The 27,325-nt window shown below is 43.6% G+C and overlaps 1 protein-coding gene across 1 annotated transcript in view; it reads right to left on the reverse strand.

Annotated features, from left to right (window-relative positions):
• Positions 1 to 27,325, reverse strand: part of LOC124718918 (angiotensin-converting enzyme-related protein-like) — a 371,244-nt gene that overhangs the window by 97,262 nt on the left and 246,657 nt on the right. Inside the window, exons 3-4 of the mRNA XM_047244572.1 lie at positions 25,952 to 26,113; positions 3,634 to 3,727 (exon numbers count right to left, since the gene is read on the reverse strand). Of these exons, the coding sequence (XP_047100528.1) occupies positions 3,634 to 3,727; positions 25,952 to 26,113 (256 nt within the window). The remainder of the gene's footprint in view (positions 1 to 3,633; positions 3,728 to 25,951; positions 26,114 to 27,325) is intronic.

The following is a 27,325-nucleotide window of genomic DNA, read 5'->3' on the forward strand; positions in this document are numbered from 1 at the left end:
AACCTTATACCTGGAAATAAAAACCACTTTCACAGAGGAAACTGAGGACCTGTTCAGCCGGTGGAGGCAATGAAACCTACACTGTCGTACACAGTTGAAAGCGCAGACTGTGCAGCGTGGTGGACAGTTGACAGCTGCAGTTGCTGAGCTATTTCACGTAACAACTCACTAACGTCGATTTGCAGTAGGGTTTTGGAACATATACGCCATTCTAGCATTATGAAGTACTTCGAAGAAAACGATTTATTGACACGTAGTCAGCATGGATTCAAAAAACATCGTTCATGCGAAACACAACTAGCTCTTTATACTCATGAAGTAGTGAGTGCTATCGACAGAGGATGTCAATTGATTCCATATTTTTAGATTTCCAGAAGGCTTTCGATACCGTTCCTCACAAGCGTCTTCTAACCAAACTGCGTGCCTATGGAATATCGCCTCACTTGTGCGACTGCATTCGTGATTTCCTGTCAGAAAGGTCACAGTTCATAGTAATAGACGGAAAGTCATCGAGTAAAACAGAAGCAATATGCGGCATAGGAGACAATCTGAGTAGCCGTCTTAGATTATTTGGATATGATGCTGTCATTTACAGTCTTGTAAAGTCATCAGATGACCAAAACGGATTGCAAAATGATTTACATAAGATTCTGTATGGTGCGAAAAGTGGCAGTTGACCCAGAGGAAAGGAAATTGTGAAGTTATTCACATGAGTACTCAAAGAAATCCACTAAATTTCGATTGGGCGCGATATGTCACACAAATCTGAAGGCTGTAAATTCAACTAAATACTTAGTGATTACAATTACAAATAACCTAAACTGGAACGATCACATAGATAATGTTGCGCGCAGAGCAAATCAAAGACTGCGATTCAGTGGCAGAACACTTAGAAGGTGCAACAGGTCTACTAAAGAGACTGCTTACACCACACTTGTCCGCCCTATTCTGGAGTACTGATGTGCGGTGTGGGACCCGCATCAGGTGTGGCTGACGGATGACATCGAAAAAGTACAAAGAAGGGCAGCTCGTTTTGTATTATGGCGGAATAGGGGAGATAGTGCCACAGACATGATACGTGAACTGGAGTGGCTATCATTAAAACAAAGGCGTTTTTCCTTGCGACGGGATCATCCCATGAAATTTCAATCACAAGTTTTCTCCTCCGATAGCGAAAACATTCTGTTGGCACCCACCTACATAGGAAGAAATGTTCATCAAGATAAAACAAGAGAAATCAGGACTCGCGCAGAAAAATTTAAGTGCTCGTTTTTCCCGCGCGCCGTTCGAGAGTGGAACAGTAGAGAGACAGCTTTAACGTGGTTCATTGAACCCTCTGCCTGGCACTTTATTGTGAATGGCAGAGTAATCACGTAGATGTAGATGCAACGAATGCAGATAATTACTTACTGAATAAACTGAAAATAAATCCCCTACATAAACGCGAGATCAACTATTTTCTCTACTGAAAAAGAGAGAAATGAACAGGAATGTTGGGGAAGGTACGGACTGCTTGTAAATTGAAAACCGAGCAGCACTCCTGATGGGAGAAGTTGCCTTACAGCTGCCGTATTGGATGACTAAGAACCAATATCCCTTCCAATTAGTCTACTTATGTAGAGTCTCTGTCTACGTGTGTCTTACATTAGTGTTGACGACAGTAACTCGTATCTGTATGCCACATAGTGTTAACGCACACTGCGGCCGTGTTAGTGCACAGCGTCACCAGTCATTCACAAGGTGAGTTGAGGAAGGTTCGGTATAACTTGTGAAACACCCGGTAGTTGCTCCCTGTGACGTAGTAGGGTAGGTGTAGTGTTGGATCACCCACCCACTCTTCAGTTTTCAGACCTAAGGAGGAGGGAACTGCATGAACACAAGCCGGGAACTTCCCCTCACGACTCATGCTTCCAATCCCCACCGCCGGCCTCTGTGGCCGAGCGGATCTAGGCGCTTCAGTCCGGAACCACGCGGCTGCTTCGATCGCAGGTTCGAACCCTGCCTCGGGCATGGATGTGTGTGATGTCCTTAGTTTAGTTAGGTTTACTTAGTTCCAAGTCTAGGGGACATGACCTCTGCTTAGAGCGATTTGAGCCCTCCCCCATTTCTGTTACATTCTCGAAACACAATTTATCCCTTAATACGATCCTACTGCACTTACAAGGGAACCTCCCCATCGCACCCCCCCTCAGATTTAGTTATAAGTTGCACAGTGGATAGACCTTGAAAAACTGAACACAGATCAGTCGAGAAAACAGGAAGAAGTTGTGTGGAACTATGAAAAAATTAGTAAAATATAAAAACTGAGTAGTCCATGCCAAGATAGGCACATCAAGGACAGTGGGAGTCAAGGTGCGCCGTGGTCCCGTGGATAGCGAGAGCAGCTACGGAACGAGAGGTCCTAGGTTCAAGTCTTCCTTCGAGTGAAAACTTTAATTTTTTATTTTCAGTTTATGTGACAAACCCTTATGTTTTCATCACTATTTTGGGAGTGATTATGACATCTGCAAGAAAACGTAAATCGGGCAAGGTAGAAGAATCTTATTACCCAATCGCTAAGTGTACAAGTTTGGTGGGTCGACAACATATTCCTGTCATGTGGCGCACATGCCGTCACCAGTGTCGTGTAGAATATATCAGACGTGTTTTCCCGTGGAGGAATCGGTTGACCTATGACCTTGCGATCAAATGTTTTCGGTTCCCATTGGAGAGGCACGTCCTTTCGTCTACTAACCGCACGGTTTTGCGGTGCGGTCGCAAAACACAGACACTAAAATTATTGCAGTGAACAGAAACGTCAATGAACGAACGGACAGATCATAACTTTGCGAAAATAAAGAAGTAAAATTTTCAGTCGAGGGAAGACTTGAACCAAGGACCTCTCATTCCGCAGCTACTCACGCTAACCACGGGACCACGGCGCTCCTGATCTCATGTTCTCCTTGATGTTGCCTATCTTGCACATGGACTACTCAGTTTGTATATTTTACTAATTTTTTTCACGGTTCCACACAACTTCTTCCTGTTTTCTCGATTGATCTGTGTTCAGTTTTTCAAGGCCTATCCACTGTGCCAACTTATAACTAAATCTGAAGGGGGGGGGGGGGGTGCGATGGGGAGATGTGGCAACACATTTACTGTTTGTTCTTAACCCATTTCGTTGTTAAATGAACATCAATTTTATACCATTAAAACACTATTGTTTAAAAACCTGAATCCAAAAACTACTCGTCCTAGGCAAAAAATAATGGGATCTTTCTTGTAGAAAATTTAATGTATCTTGATTCTTTAATGGAAAACATTTTTCACTAGGTCGTGCGGTTTTCGAGGTAGTCAAAAAGACATAGAAAAGGTTCCATAAAAAGCACCACCATCCCCAACCCATCAGTCAAAATTTTCAGTAATTCATTATACTCCTCACCCAATCACTATAGACAAATTTGTGACTGCACGAATTTTGTTCTCCTAGTTTTCCTTCACTGAGTGGACAACTACAGAAGTGGTGCTGCAAGGACTCGCCCAGTGCTCAGGACGAGGAAGCATTTCTGGGCCGGGACGAGCGTTATTTTGCGCGAGCTCTGCTCTCTACAGCCTGACGCGCAGCAGCAGCAGCAAGGAGACACATATACTCACTGTGCCAGTCCCAGTGGCAGGGGAGCGAGTCGTTGTAGCAGGGGATGGACTGCGACCGCGTCACATTCAGGCTGCGGGCGGCGAACTGTATCACCTGCAACACAATAGCCACAACTACTGGCAACACTGCTTTCGGTTGTGTCTGTTTTGGTTTACACACACACACACACACACACACACACTGGTCATACCGGACTCGAGAGTCCATTACCGCACCAACATATTTTCGCCATGTGTCCCTGTCTTGGGCTATTTCCTTCCATTCACCTCCAATACCTAGGCTCCTCAAATCAGCCTTCACATTGTCCTCCCATCTACGCCTCGGTCTCCCCACATGACTTTTTCCCTCTAAGTCCCCTACCAGTAGAGGAAAGGTGCCCATTATGAGATAGTTCCCTAATATGAGACACCCCAACTGTGCTCATCTTAGGGGTTGCACTCTAGTGGAGAGTTTCTTAAACACGTCTATTGCGTGCCAGACGACGACATAGCGAGTAGGACGCCATAGTTGAGCCGGACACAGTATGTAGAGGCTGATACAAAATTTCTTGTGTTTGCAGTTTTTGCGACATCGGTCTTAAGACAATATTTCAGCTTAAAGGTGAGTGGATATTACTGTGCACTCTTTTATTGTTGTTATTTGTGACTGCATTACCTATAATTATTAACAATTAGGTTCATTTTCCAACGAAAGTTGTTAGCAAGTGCGTGATTCTTTGTGTAAGATGAAAAAATTCCTAATATGCGATAGTATGGGGATCAAATGGTTCAAATGGCTCTGAGCACTATGAGACTCAACTGCTGAGGTCATTAGTCCCCTAGAACTAGTTAAACCTAACTAACCTAAGGACATCACAAACATCCATGCCCGAGGCAGGATTCGAACCTGCGACCGTAGCGGTCTTGCGGTTCCAGGCTGCAGCGCCTTTAACGGCACGGCCACTTCGGCCGGCTATGGGGATCCAAATACGCGACAGTGTCGCATATCACGATACCTATCGGATATTGCGGGAACTCGTTCTCTCACGATTTGTTATATGTAATTTACGGAATACTATCTGCAACACGTGAGGCAATACTGACCCTACGACTTATCTTAGAAGCTAGATTAAGGAAAGGCAAACCCACGTTTCTAGCATTTGTAGACTGGAATACTCTCTTTCAAATTCTGAAGGTGGCAGGGGTAAAATACAGGGAGCGAAAGGCTATTTACAATTTGTACAGAAAAAAGATGGCAGTTATAAGAGTCGATGGGCATGAAAGGGAAGCAGTGGTTGGGAATCGAGTGAGACAGGGTTGTAGCCTCTCCCCGATGTCATTCAATCTGTATATTGAGCAAGCAGTGAAGGAAACAAAAGAAAAACTCGGAGTAGGTATTAAAATCCATGGAGAAGAAGTAAAAACTTTGAGGTTCGCCGATGACATTGTAATTCTGTCAGAGACAGCAAGGGACTTGGAAGAGCAGTTGAACGGAATGGATAGTGTCTTGAAAGGAGGATATAAGATGAACATCAACAAAAGCAAAACGAAGATAATGGAATGTAGTCGAATTAAGTCGGGTGATGCTGAGGGAATTAGATTAGGAAATGAGACAAAGTAGTAAAGGAGTTTTGCTGTTTGGGGAGCAAAATAACTGATGATGGTCGAAGTAGAGAGGATATAAAATTTAGACTGGCAATGGCAAGGAAAGCATTTCTGAAGAAGAGAAATTTGTTAACATCGAGTATAGATTTAAATGTCAGGAAGTCGTTCTGAAAGTATTTGTGTGGAGTGTAGCCACGTATGGAAGTGAAACATGGACGATAAATAGTTTAGACAGGAAGAGAATAGAAGTTTTCGAAATGTAGTGCTACAGAAGAATGCTGAAGATTAGATGGGTAGGTCACATAACTAATGAGGAGGTATTGAATAGAATTGGGGAGGAGTGGAGTTTGTGGCACAACTTGACTAGAAGAAGGGATCGGTTGGTAGGACATGTTCTGAGGCATCAAGGGATCACCAATTTAGTATTGGAAGACAGCGTGGAGGGTAAAAATCGTAGAGGGAGACCAAGAGATGAATACAATAAGCAGATTCAGAAGGATGTAGGTTGCTGTAGGTACTGGGAGATGAAGCTTGCACAGGATAGAGTAGCATGGAGAGCTACATCAAACTAGTCTCAGGACTGAAGACCACAACAACAACAACAAGAATATTTTATCATTTATTGTAGTAAAATTTTGGCTACTGCGTTTATTTTAATTCGATTAAATTATCAAAAACAGGAATTACTTTGGCTAGTCTTATGATCAGAAATTGGAATGTTTTCTGGAACTTTCTTTCAAGGGAGTATTTTGCTCAGAAGTTGATCAATATTACTCCAAATTCAAAGTACTCCGTTCACAGTACTCATAAAAAATTCATCGTCATGCTGACGCTGTTCCAGAAAGAGATGCCAAAAACGGAAATGAAACTACTGATGGTGATGGTCAAGCTGTCAGCCCGGCAGACATCAGACTTCTCCCACACATCGCAAAACTACCTGGAGATAGTCAAATAGGTCAAACACCGCGTTACTGCTCCGCTGCGTTACTAACTTCAACTCCTTATGTGAAGCAATTGCAAGAATCTAAACAGAAGAAATCAGAGGCTGAAGCTAAGAAAGCAGCCAGAAAATTATTTGGGGAGAAGAGTGGAAAACCTTCAAATCGTAGACCTAAAGCAGAAGAATCGTGTAGTGACTCGGCATCCGCTGTCCGTCTTGATGACAGTGGGGATTCAGACAGCAGTGATGACGATGACGCAGAGTGTCTGTTCTGTACTGGGCGCTTTTCTGAAGGCGAACACGGGGAGAAATGGGCACAGTGCACGAAATGTTATCGCTGAAGATTGTGGTGTCACAGAAGAGAATTTTGTTCGCCCCGGATGTCGTAAATATAAACCTAAGTAGTGTGCAGTTAGTGAAGGATAACAGAAATGAGTGAACATGTAAAAATTGTTTATTCATATGCCATTATTCTGTAATAAAATAATTAAAGCACAATATTATTACTGTCTCATATTAGGAAACCTTGATCTCATTTCTACGAAATGCCTTGTTAGTGAAGGTTTAATAACTACTCTGAAAGATTGTTTATTATTGTAAATACGATAATTGTATGATAAAATTAAGTAATGCAAGATATTATTACCATCACAAAAAATACAAGTGCACTTATTTTTAGGTCTTCCACAAGGGTTTACAAAAGTGTGTCATATTAGGCACCTTTCCTTTACTCTGCGCGCTGCCCTGCCCTCATCCATTCGAGCTACGTGACCCGCCCATCGCAGCCTACGTGATTTAGTAATACTGATTATGTCACGGCTTGAAGAGAGTTCGTGAACCTCTTCGTTATGCAGTTTTCGCCTCTTTCCACTAATGTCATCCCTTTTTGCTCCGAAAATTTTCCCCAAAATTTTGTTTTCAAATACTCGAAACGGCTTTTCATTTTGCACAGTGAGAGACCAAGTCTTTTGGTTTATAAAAAATAAATATTACTACATTCACTATCTGATCAAAAGTCTTTGGACACACATTAGTAGACATTAACATAGGGCGCGTACACCCTTTCCCTTTACGACAGCTGTAATTCTGCTGGGGATACTTTCAATGACGTGAACAAACGACAAGCCATTGTTCCCCCAAGATCCGAAACCAGAGACAGTAGTAATGTTGGACGCAGAATCTGGAGTGAGGTCTACGTTTTAACTCATTCCAAAGAAATTCCACTGAGTTCAGGTCGGGTCTCTGGGCAGGCCAGTCCGGTTCAGGAGTGTTATCATCCACAGACTCACCATGTTCTTTCAGGACACAGTGCATTGTCATGCTAATGCACTCATAGTATCCAAATTGTTCCTCTACCGTAGGCAGCAGAAAATGCTGCAAAACGCGTTCACATCCTTCAGCATTTTCAGTCCTCTTAAGGGAAATAAGGGAACCACACCCTACTCTGAAACCGCTATACCGTAACACCGCCTCCTCCGTACACAACTGATACCTGGTAATGTTCCCCACGCATTCCCAAAATCAAAACCGTTCCGTGGCACTTTCACAGGTTACGGCGTGACTCATCACTGCAAATCGCGCGTTACCCGCCGTCCGGTATCCAGTGGACAAGTATCGCTTATCGCTGACTACAGAAATGTGTGGCTTATGAGGAGCTGCTCGATCGTTGTACCCTATTCTCTTTAAGGGGCTCCGGAACGCCTTATACTTGCAATGTTAAAATAACGCTTATAAATTACATCTTTCCTCACAAAGTATTTGAGGTAGGAAGTTGAACATTTTACAGATTATTTATTGGAATATGGGCTACAACTTAACACAGGGATTTTACAAAATTTTAGTTCAGTTATTAAAGATGATTTTTTTTTCAATTGTAATGAAAATTCACAACATTTTTTGCAATTTTTTATTTATATATTCAAAAATATACAGTTTTTTGGAAAAAGGCTGTGTTAAATTATGCAGAAGGTACTGTGTAACATTTACTGAAAGTTTGAAACAAATATGTTTGGAAGATCCTTAGAAAACATGTAATTAGTATGAGAAAATAAAAGTTTTGGGAATCGAGCGACAAAGATTGGATTAACTTTTTAGTGCATTCCAGGTCCATAGAATGGATTATCTTCATCCTCTGCAAACTCCTCCTCCAGCTTCCTCTTGTTCCTCCTCCTGTTTACTTTTGCTTGTATTTCTAGACTCTTTACAGCCCTGTCTGCAGCCCGAAGGCGTTCCTTGTCTAAAGCAAGCATCGCTCGTTGTTGTGTTCGTAGATTTTGCTACCATTTTCTTCAGTTGCAGTTACTGCAACACTGTTCCAAAAGGTGGTCATGTATGAACACTTATCACATTTCAGTTGTATTTCACTAGCAAGTCCTACGTGCTTTATTATGGAGAGTTCCAGACCAACTTCACTACAATGACTACATCTTACACAGTTTGAAAAAATTCCTTTGAGAACCGACATATCAAATATTTCATTCACATCCGATTCGCCCATAAAACATTCATAGTTTTCACTCATTGAACCAAGCTTCTTCTGTGAAGTACTTTCTTTCCCACTTTGACTGCTATGGGCAGGTGTACTTGAGAGGTTAGGTTCACTCACTTGGTTATCGTCTTTATTGTTTACAGTAATAACACATACCTTTGGCTTTCCAACATTTCTCCTTTTCTTAAAAGCCTTCAGAGGATTTCTAATAACTTTACTTTTACTCATTATTATACTTCAACAAAACAGAGACTCAAGAAACAGAATTAATTACGAATATTTTCGAGATAACGACAGAGTAAATAAACATGAAACAATCGACAATCACACCAGCGATATATATTGAACCATCACAGGTTAGCCACAACACATACTTTATCTCACATCACTAAAATGTACCTGATGAACACGGACGTTAATAATAACGCCATTTGACAGCAGTTTAACAGCGCCACAGTGGGTCACGCCCATGCAGAACACATTTCAAAAAAATTTAAAAATAGTTGTAGTCTTCGGAATTGAATAAATTATATATCTATTAAAAGGTAATAGTCTGCAGATTCAGAAAACGCAAAAAAGTAAAAATTGAACTTTTCATGATTTTGAGCCTTTCCGGAGCCCCTTAACACACTAGGCGCAGTAATTGTGCTGGCAGGACTGAGGCAGCACTTTTGGAACTCACGTCTGATTCCTTCCTGTGATTTTACGAGATTTTTTACAAGCATTCTCAGTGCGTCAGTACAGCTCTGCCTGGTCTCGGTTTAGCTGCAGTTGTTCCTTTGCGTTTCCATTTCGCAATCACGTCAACAGTCGACTTAGGTGGATTTGGAAGGGTTTCCACTGATGGATTTGTCACTCAAGTGACATACAGTGACTACACCACGTTCGAAGTTACTGACACCCAACCCTCCAGATCGGTACCACACGTTTTATGTCGATAGAGTATCAACCACAACACCGATTCAGTTCGTACTACGTCCTGTCGTTCAGTAAACAGATGTAAACGTCAATGAAAAGTACCACCACAAGTTTTTACAGTTTCTAAAAAAATTCAACAAAACCTGACGTTTTAATTTCACAGAATAGCCATATCATTAGTGAAACTGCACAGTTCAAATTTCTAGGTATTCAGATAGTAAATTGTCATGGAAAGTCCACGTTCAGGACCTTGTTCAAAGACTTAATGCTGCCATTTTTATTATTCGAACGGTATCTGAAGTGAGTGATCGTTCGACACTAAATTTAGTCTACTTTGCTTATTTTCACTCGCTTATGGCCTATTATATTATATTCTGGGGTAACTCTTCCCATTCTAAAAGGACATTTTTAGTTCATAAACGGGCGGTTCGGGCAATAAGTGGTGTTAAGTTCACGAACCTGTTATCGACCCCTGTTCACGAGTCTGGGTATTTTGACATTGGCCACTCAATATATACATTCCTTACTGTCATTTACTGTTAACAGTATTAGCTTATTCTCAAGAATAAGCAGCTTTCACTCAGTTAATACTACGCAGAAATCAAACCTGCATTTAGATCGGACTTCCTTAATTCTTGTGCAGAAAAGTGTGCAGTATACTACTGCATCCATTTTCAATAAGCTACCACTAAAATTAAAAAATCTTAGCAGTAATCCACGCGCTTTCAAATCGAAACTGAAGAGATTTCCTCATGTGTCACTCTTTCTATTCTGCCGAGGAGTTCCTTGAAAAACTAAGTTGACTCTTGCTGTATTGTTGATTGCGTTTACTTAAACTTATAGCTTGACTTTTGCAGGTTCAAAAATGGTTCAAATGGCTCTGAGCACTATGGGACTTAACTTCTAAGGCCATCAGTCTCCTAGAACTTAGAACTACTTAAACCTAATTAACCTAACTAACCTAAGGACATCACACACATCCATGCCCGAGGCAGGATTCGAACCTGTGAGCGTAGCGGTCGCGCGGTTCCAGACTGTAGCGCCTAGAACCGCTCCGCCACCCCGGCCGGCTGCAGGTTCATAAACATTTTGTTTTTATCTGCCCGCATCTCGTGGTCGTGCGGTAGCGTTCTCGCTTCCCACGCCCGGGTTCCCGGGTTCGATTCCCGGCGGGGTCAGGGATTTTCTCTACCTCGTGATGGCTGGGTGTTGTGTGCTGTCCTTAGGTTAGTTAGGTTTAAGTAGTTCTAAGTTCTAGGGGACTTATGACCACAGCAGTTGAATCCCATAGTGCTCAGAGCCATTTGAACCATTTTTTTGTTTTTATCTGTTATTACTTTTATGTTGGTATTTCATGAACTGACACGTTCCATGACCTTTGAGATTTGCTCTTCAATTTCGTCGTTGACGTGTAAATAAATAAATGAAATTAATAAATACATACGGAGCACAGGAAAAGCATAACTGTGAATAACAGACATGTATAGGTTCCGTGGGGAAGACGGTAGAGCGTTGCATCTTCGTATAAAGGGTCCTTGGTTGAAACCCCACTGATGAGTTTTTGTTTTTACTCTATTATGCGTGAAGGTGTTATTAGCGACAACATGTTTATGACACGTAAAAGGGCTGCTTGGACTTTACAGCAATTTTCTCGTCACAGTCTCCTTTCACTTCGTTTCTTTGAAATCAGTAAATCTATAGAGCACAATTTTAATTTCACAGAATATTCAATCAGAAAAGAAAAAAGAAATAAAAGAGAGAGAGAAGGAAGAAAAAAAGAAAGAATTGCATCACAGGCGCGGAAGAAGTAGTAGTAGTAGTAGTAGTAGTAGTAGTAGTAATAATAATAATAATAATAATAATAATAATAATATCTACAAGTACATAAAGTTGAAGTAATGAAGAAAAAGCAGATTGCCAAAAGAACATTGCTTGAAACTCCGAAGAGTCCTTTTACATGTCAGGAAAATATTGTGCCAGTTCCACGCGTAAACAGGTAACCAGTGGGGTTTGAACGCGGGATCTTGGGTACGACGACCGTACGCTCTACCAACTCATCCACGAGAGATTAACGACAAAATAATGACAGATACGCTTTTCGTGTGCTCCGTGGGTCTGTTACTTTTAATTACCGTTTACGCCTGTTCTATTGGACGACCACACAGCACGAACTAACCGGTGTTTTGGTTGATACTCTATTGACAAACAACGTTTGGTACCGATCTGAGTGTCCGACATGAGTGTGAGCTGGCCTCACCGACTCCTACTGCCGTTCCTGCTTCCCTACTGGCAACACAACACTCTCCACGCCCAGTTTCACATTGGCGACTCCGCCTCTCGTGACATCTACTGCTCAATTCTGCATTACCGGGGCGCCTTCCGATACTCTCGAGCAGATTGTATAGATATCATTACACGGCACTTCTGTAGCTTGCATACGTAAAAGTGTCAGATTTAACACTGTCTTGTCACGGTATGGTTTCGGTTGTAGTTTTTAATGTTGTTAAGTTAAAAGCGCAGAATTTCAGCTGCACGTCATTTTGGAAATCCGTAATTGTGACAGGTCGATAAAGAATTTAGAGCGGTTAGTAGACGTGGAACGATACACGAGACAAAATTCCGTTCTTGTTTCAAAACTGTGAAACCTAGTTTGCTACGACTCGTGCGTACAATTTCCGGCACACAATATGTTCCAAAATACATCATCTCTGAAAAAAATATCGTCGAGCGATTCTAGGCGCTACAGTCTGGAACCGCGCGACCGCTACGGTCGCAGGTTCGGATCCTGCCTCGGGCATGGATGTGTGTGATGTCCTTAGGTTAGTTAGGTTTAAATAGTTCTAAGTTCTAGGGGACTGATGACCTCACAAGTCCCATAGTGCTCAGAGCCATTTGAACCATTTTTTTGAAAAGAATAATCGAAAAATTCGAAAGTACTGGTTCAGTTGTTGATGTGTCGAGCCAGGTGGTCTAGAGGCCAAGCGCCTGCCAAGAAACAGAGGTAGTGGGATCGAATCCCAGAAAATTTCTGTCTGCCTTTGATCTAACCTTCACTTCTCAGCTATGTGAGAAGTCCCAATGAACGACACGTGGTTGTTATTCTACGGTCCCCTTTCTCCACGATGGGGTGGAGATTTCTTCTGAACAGCACGTTGCAAGGCATTCCAGATATGCTCACTAAGGTACATGTCTAGAGGGTTTGGTGGCCAGCGGAAGTGTTTACACTGAGAATATTGTTCCTGGAGTGCTAGTTCTGCAAGGTTCGCAAGAGCTTCTGTGAAGTACCCTAACACCCCGAAGTGACGTCCAGCTAAAATACTTGCACTCTGTCTCTGAGCTAGACGAAACTGTTATTAATTGTTTATGTAAAACCCACGACACGAGCTCTTTTAGGTCGTTCAGGAATAAACTCCGCGGCAGTTCGCAAGAGTGGCCGAGAGTCCATGGACCTCGAGTCGCCATCGTGCACAAGAAGTGGAGATTTCAACAGCCACTCTTCACTGTATTCGCACTGAAGATATGCATCACCATGCTTACAAAAACAACTGAATCAACAACTTCTTTCAAGATACCAAACATTGTGAAAAGTTTCCAGAATGAAATTTTCACTCTGCAGGGAGTGTGCGCTGATATGAAACTTAACTCGAGATTTTTGCCATTCACGGGCAAGTGCTCCATCATCTGAGCTACCTCACGACTAGTCCTCACAGCCTTAATTCTGCCAGTACCTCGTCACCTACCTTCCAATCTTCACAGAAGCTCTCTTGCGAACCTTGCAGAACTAGCACTCCAGGAACACTATTCTCAGTTTAAACACTTCCGCTGGCCACCAAACCCTCTAGACATGTACCTTAGTGAGCATATCTGGAATGCCTTGCAACGTGCTGTTCAAAAAGAGATCTCCACCCCCTCGTACTATCACGGATTTATGGACAGCCCTGCAGGATTCATGGTGTCAGTTCCCTCCAGCATTCCTACAGACATTAGTCGAGTCCATGCCACGTCGTGTTGTGGCACTTCTGCGAGCTCGCGGGGGCCCTGTAGCATCGCCTGGAATCCCTGATGCCCCTGCGCCCTCGGATTCTGACGTCCCTGCCGGTCGACATCTGTCTGACAGTGATTGGGGAACCGTGGCGGGGTTGCGAATCCCTGGGCGGAAGGCGAAAGTTGGTGCTGGCCGCAAGGCTGTACCCTTACGCCTCCGTAACAGGTTTGAGGTGCTGCCCACTTCTGAGCCAGCAAGGGCGGTTCAAAAATGGTTCAAATGGCTCTGAGCACTACGGGACTCAACTGCTAAGGTCATTAGTCCCCTAGAACTTAGAACTAGTTAAACCTAACTAACCTAAGTACATCACAAACATCCATGCCCGAGGCAGGATTCGAACCTGCGACCGTAGCGGTCTTGCGGTTCCAGACTGCAGCGCAGCAAGGGCGGCCTCGCCTGTTGCGGCAGTGGCCGGTCTTCCTGAGAGGTCCGGACAAGCGCAGAGGGTGGGATCACTTGTCATTGCGAACTCCAATGTTAGGCGGGTGATGGAGCCCCTTAGGTATATGGCAGCTAAGGACGGTACAAAAAGAAATCCGATAAATTTTGGGTATAGGATAAATCGCACAAATCTAAGGGCTGTCAATTCGACTAAATACCTAGGAATTACAATTACGAGTAACTTAAATTGGAAAGAACACACAGATAATATTGTGGGGAATGCGAAACAAAAACTGCGCTTTGTTGGCAGAACACTCAGAAGATGCGACAATCCCACTAAAGAGACACCCTACATTACACTTGTCGGTCCTCTGCTGGAATATTGCTGCGCGGTATGGGATCTTTACCATGTAGGATTGACGGAGGGCATCGAAAAAGTGCAAAGAAGGCCAGCTCGTTTCGCGTTATAGCACAATAGGGGTGAGAGTGTCACTGATATGATACGCGAGTTGGAGTGGCAGTCACTGAAACAAAGGCGGTTCTCTTTATCTATTTACGAAATTTCAATCACCAACTTTCTCTTCCGAATGCGAAAATATTTTGTTGAGACGCACCTACGTACAGTGTGTAAACTTTTAGATGGCAGACCTCTCCGTAGTCCTGAATCGGTAAAACTCGGTAAACGTCGGGAGGCTTCGGTGGGCACGCAGTTTCGACTGCTGCCAACATTACGTAGCTGACTGTGTTGCACAAGGTAGCCATTGTCGTCTGCTTCGTTATTGTTTTGCGCTGTACTGTTCTGCGTGTTTTTATTGTGCAGTTGTGCCAAACATTATCAAAATGACTGAAGAGGCAGTTGGTTTCCCATCTGCTCTACGCCCGTGCTTCGCAACGGAAGAAATCTCGGAAAGTTGTTGACTGATTGATTTAAAATTTTGGCACAACGTTTTTTAGGAATACGTCCGTGGTTTTATATACTTTAACACGTTTGCGAAACGAGTTGCGAATAGTGTTAGTAGTGAAGAAATAATAGAACAAAGCGTCATGGCTGACGCGGCACTTTTTCACGCATCTCTATGTTTACCACATCATACCTCCTGAATTATATGTCGTAAAGAGACATAAATTTGCCGGCGCATTTACTGATATACGTGGATACTGTATGCGAAATATGTTGCGATTAGAGTTAACAGTAACGAAATAATACATTAAAACGTCATGCCTACTACGGCAGATTTACGGTATGTACTGAGAAAATGTAGTAAGCGACAACCTTTTTTCCTTTCATTATTTTGTGGGGGGTGTCGGCGAGAAAAACTTTCGTAAAGGTTTGAAATTGTATGTAACGTTTGTTGCTACTCGCTAAGTGCTCTCATTCTCAAATAGTGGATGCATAAATCTGGGTATTTTCCCGCGGTGGCATCTCATTGTTTATGACGTCATATCTCCTCAAGAATGTCTTTTTTCGGCTGGGAACCTTCGTGGGCGTTCGGAGAACAACTCACTAAAGTTTCATTGCAATCGGATGACTGGTTTCTGAGCGCATAGTAGACAAACATATATATTTTAATGTACATGACGATTTCAGTTTCGTTTACGAACAACATTTAAAGCGAGGTTTACTTCCAAGCCTTTCGTCTGCTTTCGTGTAAGCATGACGCGCAGTTTGTAGTGCCAGCACTGCAACTGGTAGGCTGCCTTGTCCCCCCCCCCCTCCCCTCCCCTCCCCTCGCCAGCCAATGCTTGCTTCCTCCTCTCCCCGCACTCCCCTCACAACTCTGCCGTCTTACAGTTAACACACTGTAGGGAGAAATGATCATCATAATAAAATAAGAGAAATCAGAGCTCGAACGGAAAGATTTAGGTGTTCCTTTCTCCCGCCCGCCATTCGAAAGTGGAATGGTAGAGAAGTAATAGGAAAATGGTTCGATGAATCTTCTGCCAGGCACTTAAGTGTGAATTGTAGAGTAACCATGTAGATTAGGCAGGTGTACCAGTTTCTTTGGCTCTTCAGTGTATATACGCATTTAATGGACAGTGCCGTGGTCTGGAATGTTCAGTACGTTGACGGGCTCTTTCCTCCCTCCCTCCCCACCCCCTCCTTCCCTCTCCCGTCTCTCAATCTTAATGCCTTGGGATTTTGGTACTAGTGTCACTTGCAAATTTTGATGAATGTAAGCCTCATTACCGATGTACAAACACTGCAGGAACGTGTTATCAGTGCCTGCCAGTGCACGCGTGATCAACCTTTAGTTTTTCAGAAGGGTTCTTGATTTGCGAAGTCCCGAATCAGGAGAGGCGCAACACAGCACAGCGGAGGTGAGCATCGGGCAGCTGCCGCAATGCTGCTTCGCCACCACGTATACTGGCGAGGGGTACGGCAGAGTCGATTCACTGCGTGGGCGGCAAACCCGCAAGCCGGCCGATTAGCAAGCTTTCTCAAACGATTTTAAAGGAACTATTCGGCAAAAAAAATTGAGTCTCGCGCATCTCGTGGCTTTACTCGTCAGCTTCATGAACAACCGCCTATCATTTCGTCAATTGTCATATGTACGAGGGTTGGAACTTAAATAGTGGCAACTATTTATTCACAACCGATACAAAAGAGTCACATGTTTGCATCTGTTACTGCCCTTCAGAGTATTCACCAGCGTTGTGTAGAACCCGTTGCGAGCGATGCGGAAGTCGTAGTATACCATCAGCAGAGCCTGTTCTGTTGAGGGTGCGAATGGAGCGGTCTACTGCCTGTCGAATCTCTGGAATAGTTATGAAGCGAATGCCACAAAGTGGTTCCTTCACCTTCGGAATCAAATCAAAGTCACAAGGACTTGTCCAGGGATTATGGTGGATGGTACAGTACTTCCCAGTCCCATCGACCGAACAGAGCAGCCACAGCTCGCGCTGTATGCGCCCGCGCATTGTCATGCAAAATGGAGGATGGGTTGCACAGAAAGTGTCGCCGCTACTTTCGCAAAGCTGGTCGCAGGTGATGCTCCAAAACCGAACAGTAATACTGTGCATTGACGGTCTGCCGCGGAGAAACGTAATGCGTTAGGATAACACCAACACAGTCGTAAACGAGAATCACCATAACTTTCACCATACTGGGGCTCTGAGACACTTTCCACTTTCGTGGCGACCCATAATGACGCCATTCGTTGGACTGGTGTTTCAGTTTTGGCTTCGTGGCATTCGCTTCAGAGCTGTTGCAGAGATTCGACAGGCAGTAGATCGCTGCATTCGCACCATCATCAGGACAGGCTCTGCTAACGGTATACTACGCCTTCCACATCGCTGGCGACGGGATCTACACAACGCTGGTGACTACTTTGAAGGACGGTGACACGTGTAAACATCTAACTCTTTCGTATCGGTTGTGAATAAATAGTTGCCACTATTGAAGTTCCAACCTTCGTAATGTGGTATCTCGGGATTATGTAAACTACTGCAAGAATATCTCTGTCACCAATCTAGAGAAAACAGATCGTACGTAATGTCGTTCACCACGAACTCGCGCGCTAGCGAAAATGTCTGAATTAAATATTCGCAACATTCCTCATCGAAACAAGAGTTTAGTAAATGATAGCATGCAAAGAGTAGAACATTTTTTCATATAAATAATAGGCGAAACTTCGATATGTAACCGATATTCAAGCAAATACAATTTTTTTTTCCAATCAAATATCATTTTTGAGGACCATCGATAGTCGAGGAAAAGAAACTTGCTATAGGTTCCTAGAAATCTGAACTGGGTTTGGAGACATAGCGGTCACATTCAAAGTAGAATTCACAACTGTTGTAAGAATTGTGGAGTCAACTACGAAAGGGTTGTGGGATTGCCTCCAGCCACTTCAAATATGACTGCCTTTTTCTGACTACTGTTGCATAACTTTCCAAATGCAGTCGGTGATGTTCACAGAAAACACACTCATCTAAAACTCCGAGAAAATTCTGTTACTGCGTTTTGTAGTCCTAAAAATTTTCATTCAGTCTTACTACAAGCAGATACAGATCCCTAGGGGAAATTAATTATAATCGATTTTGGGTGATATGGGAAGGAAAGAGAAAGGGTAGATTTAATTCTTTTAGTGTATTTCGCTTGGTGCAAGAAGGGGAGCTTAATAAATGCCAGATCCTCCACTGCCAAGACATCAGTTGTATTGCTTTTTGCACTCATTGGAGAGGAGGCATACCTATACGTGAGGCATTTTATGAAATTTTGATGGGTTTTAGATCTGTCAAATGAAGATTTCAAAGAACACTTTTGCAGACCAAGACGATAAATTGAATGTGCGTTTGGAACAATGGGTGCTAAGTGGAACATATTTTGGAAACCAACAGTAATTTCACCTCAGCTTTCTGACTATATTGCGAAATGTACACGTTACCCGCCAGGGTAGCTGAGAGCGCTAACGCGCTGCTTCCTGGACTCCGGTAGGCGCACCAGCCCCGGATCGAATCCGCCTGGCGGACTACCGACGAGGGATGTGGTTTTTAGGCGGTTTTCCACATTCTGCTAGGTGAATACTGGGTTGGTCGCCACGTTCCGCCTCAGTTACACACATTCCGTCCCAGGGGGGGGGTTACAGGGTGGCGACAGGAAGGGCATCTGGCCACCCCCTAAATTTAACACGCCAAATCCGGTTAACCATGACAGTAGACCCCGCAAGTCGGGATTAATGCTTGGAAAGAGAGAGACTGTGAAATGTACACATTTTCACAACGTTGTAATTGACCTACAAGAATCCCAGATTGTCGATGACCGAGCTGGGTGGCGCGATGGTTAGCATACTGGACTCGCATTCGCGAGGACTAGTGATCAAACCCGCATCCGGCCATCCTGATTTTGGTGTTCCGTGATTTCCCTACATCGCTTGAGGCAAGTGCCAGGATGGTTTTTTTAAAAGGGCACGGCCGACTTTCTTCGCATCCTTCCTTAATCCAATTTGTGCTCCGTCTCTAATGACCTCGTTGTCGACGGGACGTTAAACACTGATCATCTGCTCCTCCTCCCCCTCGCGTGAAACAACCCTCGTCTAAAAACAGTGTCTTTGTCGTGAAAAGCAGATCTTCAACATGTCTTTCATGTAAAAAGTAAATTTTCACCACATCTTTGCATCATTTCTTCAGCGAAGGGCTTGGGACATGCTGTATATAACATGGGTATATCAAATGTTCGCGCAGGATCGCTTAGACTAGAGAATCACTCTCTCCGATAGACGCTGGAATTCTACGTGCACTTGTTCCAGGCTCTTCCCCCAGTTGTTGCAATACTCGCTCCTCCGCAACGGGAATACACCTGGTGCGAGGTCCAACACGATCCGACACTGCTAGAGTTACAGAACCAGACTCTGCTAGTCGCTGAAAAGACAGCTGGATAACTGCGTTCTGGATATGTTTTCAGCACATAGGACACAGTCTTGATGGATGTTTCGATTTGCCAGACCATAACGGAACATCACGTCTGCCATTTCCTGCGTGGAATAACAGACTTCCATTACGATGGCAAGAAGTAAGATAACACTACGATCTAAAAGGATTTCAAAAAACTTATCAAAACACAGACTAGTTACATTAGAACTAATTTATGGACCGAAGACGGTTTACAGCAACAACACTAACAGACAATTACAGCATGCTGTACGCATGGGCAACAAGAAGAGGAATACATCCACTTGTCTTTTTTGGCCATACTATCACCTCGCAAAATATGGAATACTTTTTCAAAGATGTTTATTTTGGCGACCGCGTCTTAGACTTCTCAAGCTGTACAAGGATCTGTGCTTCGAGATCTGTCGAATGTATAATGTAAAAACCGGTGTTATCCTCGTAATCATTGGTGCCTTGAGATTAATACCAGACAACATCAAGAGTGTCCTGTCTAGAACCGCAGAGTGTGGTAAAAAATGTGCAACACAAGATATAGCACTGGGCGGTTCCACTCATATTTCTCACAAAATACTGCGAAACCACTTCAGTGATCAGGATCATTCCTAACGAAGCTATAACTAACATTGAGAATACTTGCCTGCAAGCTATACCAAAAAATGTAATTGCTATTGTGAAAAAAGATGATAAAATATTAAAAAAACTAAAACGCGATCTGCAATATCTTCTAGAGTAGTGGCAATTACGAAACAACATCAGTCAGTAAATAAACGAATGTCTTACATGTTATCTTTAGCTTCCTTCAACACTGAAACAATGTATTTAGCTATTAACACTTTAAACTTCTATTGCCCGAGACACCGTTTCAAAATTACAGCATCCGACTTATCTGTTTGGAATTAATTATTTATATTAGACAACTTAATTTTAAATTGTCATCATCATTGTAGATAGTGTCCTTCACACAGAGAATCTTTCGGTACAAAAATACAATAAGCACTCACGCACCCCTTTGAAAACAGGCAGTGTATCTTCGTCTGTCAACGCATTTCTAAACCGCAGGAATCCTCAACAGCTATCCGCGAACGCCAGCGCCTCCAGTATAGGCAACCACTTTAGCGCTATTGGCGGCCGGGTAGCGGAGTAACAGGCGCGTCCATTAATTACAGCAACGATAGGCGACCGGCAAAACTTACACGCGTAGTTCCTTCACTTTGACCTAAGGTTCATTATCCACTGGACGTCTCTCTCTCTCTCTCTCTCTCTCTCTCTCTCTCTCTCTCTCTCTCCCCCCCCCCCCCTCTTCTACATCTACATCGATATTCTGCAAGCCACCGTAATGTGCGTAGCGGAGGGTGTCCTGTACTACTACTGAGCATTTCTTTTCCTGTTCCACTTGCAAACAGAGCAAGGGAAAAACGACTGTCTACATGCCTCCATATGAGCCGTAATTTCTCGTATCTTGTCTTCGTGGTCCTTACGAGCAATGGATTTTGGCGACAGTAGAATCGTGTGGCAGTCTGCTTTCAGATCCCAGTTCCATAAATTTTCTCGAAAAGAACGTCGCCTTCCCTCCAGGGATTTAAATTTGAGTTCCCGAAGCATTTCCGTAACACTTACGTGTTTTTCGAACCAACCAGTAACAAGTGTAGCAGACCGCTCGGAACTGCTTCGATGTCTTCCTTCAGTCCGACGTGGTACGGATCCTGAAATCTAGCAGTAGTCTCTCTGTTTATCAATCAACGCACTGTACCCTAATGGCGTTGCTATCAGATTTCATACAGACCCACTCCTAGATCACGTTAAGCCAGATTTCTCTCGAGCAGGTAACAATCGTGTCTGATTGTTCAAGAGCACTGATCACTGCTGTTTACAACAATAGAATTACAGAATTATACCTCTAACAACCGTTATGTTGAAGCGTTCTACGGCATAGTTTAATGAAAGAATATGACGTTTTCCAGGGGAAATTAGATACACCACTAAAAAAAGCAAAGACGGAATCCGCATACACAATCCTCTTTCCACAAAATTGTGCAGATGTCGGTGAAACAGAGGTTTTCTTCTGCATATTCGTGTTTTACTAAAAGAGATGAGTACCTTCAATTCCAAAAATTTTTCAATTCGGTGTAAATCTGAAGTAAATATGCACCCAAAACAGATCTTCCCTGGATGGAATTCCCAACAACGAGACATTTCTCATATACGAGGCGACTTCAGAAATTTAGACATTAATATGGCACGCCAAGTACCTTATTTAATGCTGAACTGCACTTCAAAGTGACACAGATACTTGACACTGTTTTTCCAACATGGTGTCAAAGGTTCCGAAAACAGTGGTCAGAACACTACCAGTCATTCAACTCCTGGACGACAGAAACGCGCTCCTTGGTCACGGAGCCATCCGAGAATCGCTGTGTGAATCTTTGTTGGAAAACTCGTCCCCAGATTGTCTGGATATTGTCATCTGCGTTCGATGGCGTTCCTTCTTGATCAGCATCATCCGCGTCGGTGCGGCCTTAGTCAAACTGCGGCTGGACAAGACACTGAATTTAGTCTGCGTACAACCAGAATTTCAAGGTGAACCCACGTGCAATGTAGGCGCGTGTCGTTCAATCGCACACTGTGATGTACCTGTTGTCCGTACCGGAACAGAACTGTCTCCGCAGGAAATCCGCAACATGCACTGTCTTCTGAAACACACACACACACACACACACACACACACACACACACACACACACACACACACACACACACACACACACACACCCTTAAAAAATCTCTCTCCCCAATCAAAAAGTCGTCTGGCATTTTTTTCCGCCGTTTCGGTTGATATCTGCAACTTCAGTTTTGCAATGTGTAGATGGAGCCACGACAAACGGAAAACAGTGCTCATCGAACTTTTCATACTCCGGCTACAGTGTCTAAGATATCGCCAGGGTTTTTCTCGTTAAAAAAGACTGAGTAGAATTTTACATGCTCAAAGTGGTACGATGTTACTTTAGTGGGACATATTGGTTGTATGTTGTGCGTTAACAGAGACAGCGAAAAACACACACAATAGCCTGCCAACCAAACATTTACATACGTTATATATAGCTACGTCTTACACAGCTAGTTGTAGCGAGTAGCTCTGGTTTTGCAGCTGATGAGAGGCAGAAAATTGTATTACTGTGGAAATCTAATGGTTATTGCGAACCAGTGTTTGAGTGTTAAAATAATACGTAATTTAAAATGAAGTTTTATTATTTTATTAATTTGACAGACTAAACTTGTTCCTGATTCTTCCCTCACTTCTTGGTATAACAACATTATAACAAATGGAAAGCACCGTATTGCTTACGTTCTACAGGATTAACTCATTCCGTTAACCAGTTTTCGGCTTACAAGACCATCATCAGACTATCGTCGCCAAAGAAGTTACAAAGACATGTACAATCTTTATCAAACACACAGCTGTAAGTAGGCTGTTTAGGTTTTCTTATTGGTAACGCCACGTAGCGCTCTGTGTGAGAATCACTGGCTGTGCTGTGTGCAGTCTGTGTCTAGTTTGCATTGTTGTCTGCCATTGTTGTGTTGGGCAGCGGCAGCTGGATGTGAACAGCGCGTAGCGTTGCGCAGTTGGAGGTGAGCCGCCAGCAGTGGTGGATGTGGGGAGAGAGATGGCGGAGTTTTGAAATTTGTCATGAACTGCTATATATATTATGACTATTGAGGTAAATACATTGGTTGTTCTCTACCAAAATCTTTCATTTGCTAACTATGCATATCAGTAGTTAGTGCCTTCAGTACTTTGAATCTTTTATTTAGCTGGCAGTAGTGGCGCTCGCTGTATTGCAGTAGCTTGACTAGCGAAGATTTTTGTGAGGTAAGTGAGTTGTGAAAGGTATAGTTTAATGTTAGTCAGGGCCCATTCTTTTGTAGGGATTATTGAAAGTCAGATTGCGTTGCGCTAAAAATATTGTATGTCAGTTTAAGCACAGTCATGTACAATTTTTCAAAGGGGACGTTTCACAGTAAATGTCATGTTTCACAGTGTGGTGTTAATGCAATTTCAAAGGCTAAAGTTGAAAAATTAATAAATATAAAGGGAAGAAACAGGAAAAACATTACACTAAACTCTATAAACGTGCCAACGTAATAGTTTACATTAATAAACTCAATAAAATTAGTGCTTGGCATGACTGCTTCAAGAATTGTGTGTGATGTTTGAATTATGTGGTGAAAGTGATGACACTTTCTGCAGGACCCGACCATCATTTTGCAGGACAATGCTGAAGCACGTACAGTGCAACCCGTTACTGATTTGTTTGACTCATGGGGCTCCTAAGTGCTTTACCACCTTCTGTACTCCCCTGACTTAAGCCCTTGTTGAGGTTAACTCTATTTCTAAACTGAAGGAAACACTTCACGGCATTTGCCTCAGAACTGCTACACATTCGCAGGGCAATAGACCGCGCCGCTGGAACTGTCAACACAACTAGTACTGCTAAGAGTATCCTACAATTTCCACATCGCTGGCAACGGGTTATACACAACGCTGGTGACTACTTTGAAGCTGAGTAAACCTTTGAAACACGTATCTATTTTGTACGAGCTGTAAACCAATAGTTGCAACTATTAAAGTCCCAACCCTCGTCCAACAGCTCGGCCGACGAAAGATCCGAACCCAAAGACTGTAAAGTTGCACAGGTCGCACCAGTATTCAAGAAACGTTGCAGGAGTAATCCACGAAATTACAGGCCACATCATTAACGTCGATATACAGCAGTATTTTGGAACGTGCATTGCGTTCGAACATTGTGTCAATAGACCATTCTGTTCACGGATTTAGAAAACATTTTTGTGAAACACAACTAGCTCTTTACTTGAACGAATTGAGTGGTATTCACAAGGAATTTCGTATTGATTCTGCATTTCCAGATTTCCAGAAGGTTTTTGACACTGTAGCACACAAGAAGCTTGTAGTGAAATTGCGTGGTTATGGAATATCGTCTCAGTTATGTGACTGGATTCGTGATTTGCTGTCAGATAGGTCACAGTTCGTTGTAACTGACGGGAAGTCATCAAGTAAAACAGAAGCGATTTCTAGCGTTCACCACGGTAGTGCTATTGACCTTCTGCTGTTCCTTATCTATATTAACGATTTAGCAGACGATCTGAGCAGCCGTTTTAGGTTTTCACATGATGCTGTAGTTTATCGTCTAGTAAAGCCATCAGAACATCAATACAAATTTCAAAACGGGTATGCAAATTGGCAATAAACCCTAAATAATGGGAAGTGTGATGTCATCCACATGAGTACTAAAAGGAATCCATTAAACTTCGGTAAGGCCGTAAGTGTACCAAGGAATTACAATTACGAACAACTTAAACTGCACTGAACACACAGAAAAAGTTGTCGGGAAGGCAAACCAACGACTGCGTTTTACTGGCAGAACACTAAGAAGATGCAACAGATCTACTAAAGAGACTGCCTACACTTCGCTTGACCGTCCTCTTTTGGAGTACTGTTGCGCGGTGTGGGATCCTTACCAGGTAGGATCAACGAAGTACATGGAGAAACTTGAAAGAAGAGCAGCACGTTTTGTATTATCGCGAAATAGGGGAGAGGGTGTCACTGAAATGATACAGGATTTGGGGTGGACATCATTAAAACAAAGGCGTTTTCAATGGGGCGAACCTTCTCGCGAAATTTCAATCACGAACTTTCTCCTCCGAATGCGAAAATATTTTGGTGACGCCGACCTACATAGGGAGAAACGATCATCACGATAAAATAAGGGAAGTCAGAGCTCGCACGGAAACATGTCCGCTTTTTCCGTGGATTGTTCGACATAAGAATAACGATGAATTATTGTGAAGGTGGTTCGATGAACCTTCTGCTTCGAGACTGGAGTAACATTGAATTATTGTGAAGGTGGTTCGATGAACCTTCTGCTTCGAGACTGGAGTAACATTGAATTATTGTGAAGGTGGTTCGATGAACCTTCTGCTTCGAGACTGGAGTAACATTGAATTATTGTGAAGGTGGTTCGATGAACCTTCTGCTTCGAGACTGGAGTAACATTGAATTATTGTGAAGGTGGTTCGATGAACCTTCTGCTTCGAGACTGGAGTAACATTGAATTATTGTGAAGGTGGTTCGATGAACCTTCTGCTTCGAGACTGGAGTAACATTGAATTATTGTGAAGGTGGTTCGATGAACCCTCTGCCAGGCATTTAAGTACTATTTGTACAGTATCCATGTAGATGTACACTCTGTGGGCAAGTGGAACAGAGCTGTAAGAGTCGAACAGGTGAGTGGGAGTGGGAGTCGAACAGGTGAGTGGGAGTGGGAGTAGAACAGGTGAGTGGGAGTAGAACAGGTGAGTGGGAGTAGAACAGGTGAGTGGGAGTAGAACAGGTGAGTGGGAGTAGAACAGGTGAGTGGGAGTAGAACAGGTGAGTGGGAGTAGAACAGGTGAGTGGGAGTAGAACAGGTGAGTGGGAGTAGAACAGGTGAGTGGGAGTAGAACAGGTGAGTGGGAGTAGAATAGATGAGTAGAATAGAATAGAATAGATACAGACCTTGCGGTAGTCGGGCAGCGGCAGCGCGGCGGCGCCGGGGCTGGAGGCGAGCAGCACGCGCTCCCGGAGGCCCGCGTCCTCCAGCGACGCCGGCTCGGAGAACTCGCGCAGGGAGTCAGAGTTGGAGCGCTGCGCCTGCGCCAGGTCCTCGTCCGCCTGCAGCTGCAACACACACGTCACCGTCGTCTACACTCGCCTTACCTTTACTTTCTACCTAACTGTACATCCCTCTAAACAAAAGATCTGCGTGGAGCAGTCGGCAGAAAGCAAACTTAGCGCACGCCAGATCACACGTGGGCACTGCAAAATTTGTAACAAACCGACGCTTTGGGTTTAGTCATCCACCATCCTTCGTACAATCCCTGCTTGGCGGGATCCGATTTTCACATGTAAAGCAAGAAAGCGAACCACTAAACTACCGTCCAATATAGTTGATGACCATGTGTTGTAGAATGCTAAGGAACACAGTACCTGATTAAAAGTACGAGCGTCGTTCCCTAAGTAATGCCTCACTTTTTTTTCCTCAGAACATATTTATTGTTAAGAGTCAGAATTTCTACGTACTCTCCGTCACATTCTACGGCCTTACGCCAACATTATGGAAGAGCGTGTATTCGCTGCCAGTAACAGCTCTTGTCCTGTTGGCGTAGCCATGTTTTCGCTGCATGACTGACGCTCTCGTCGTCTTCAAAGTTTGTTCCCTGTACGGAATCTTTAAGCTCCAACAATTCTCATGAAATGGCATTTCTTTGAATCTTGTGGTCTGCTGTGAGCATTCGTGGAACCCATCGTGTGCCTCTTTGAATATCCGAGTCTCGATCATTGCAGACGCACTTCCAATGCTGACCGACTACTGTAGAGTCACTTGTCGAGTTGTGATGCGCCGGTCGTGCATCCGCACGGTTCAGCACGTCTGGAACAGTGGCTGTGAGAGGACATCCCGAGCGTGGCTGACCGTGGTGCTCTGTTTCTTCATTTCCTTCCCAACTGTACTCCCATCAACTGCACACAAACGTGTATGGATGTTCACCACTGTTTCTTTTTCTGCACGCAAGAATTCAATCACAGCACGCTGCTTGTAGCGTGAGTCGTACGTAGACGCCATTTTGACGCTGTACTACGGCTCTGACATCTGTCAGAACGGTTCGAAACTTAACCGGCGCACAAAACAATCATCAAAGGTGAAGCTCCAAAAAGGACGTATCTCTAATCTATATTAGCGGCTTTAAAAAAAAATGTGGGGCATTACTTACTGAACGACCCTCGCAGAATCCGGGCAGCGCTATGTAAAACGGTACTGACCACTGGATGCCGCGAGAGACGGATTCCCCAGCGCAAAACGAGACGCCGAGTGTTGTGTTGTGAGTGGAGCAG

The sequence above is a fragment of the Schistocerca piceifrons genome, chromosome 10 (assembly GCF_021461385.2).
Source record: "Schistocerca piceifrons isolate TAMUIC-IGC-003096 chromosome 10, iqSchPice1.1, whole genome shotgun sequence".
Lineage (NCBI taxonomy): Eukaryota > Metazoa > Arthropoda > Insecta > Orthoptera > Acrididae > Schistocerca > Schistocerca piceifrons.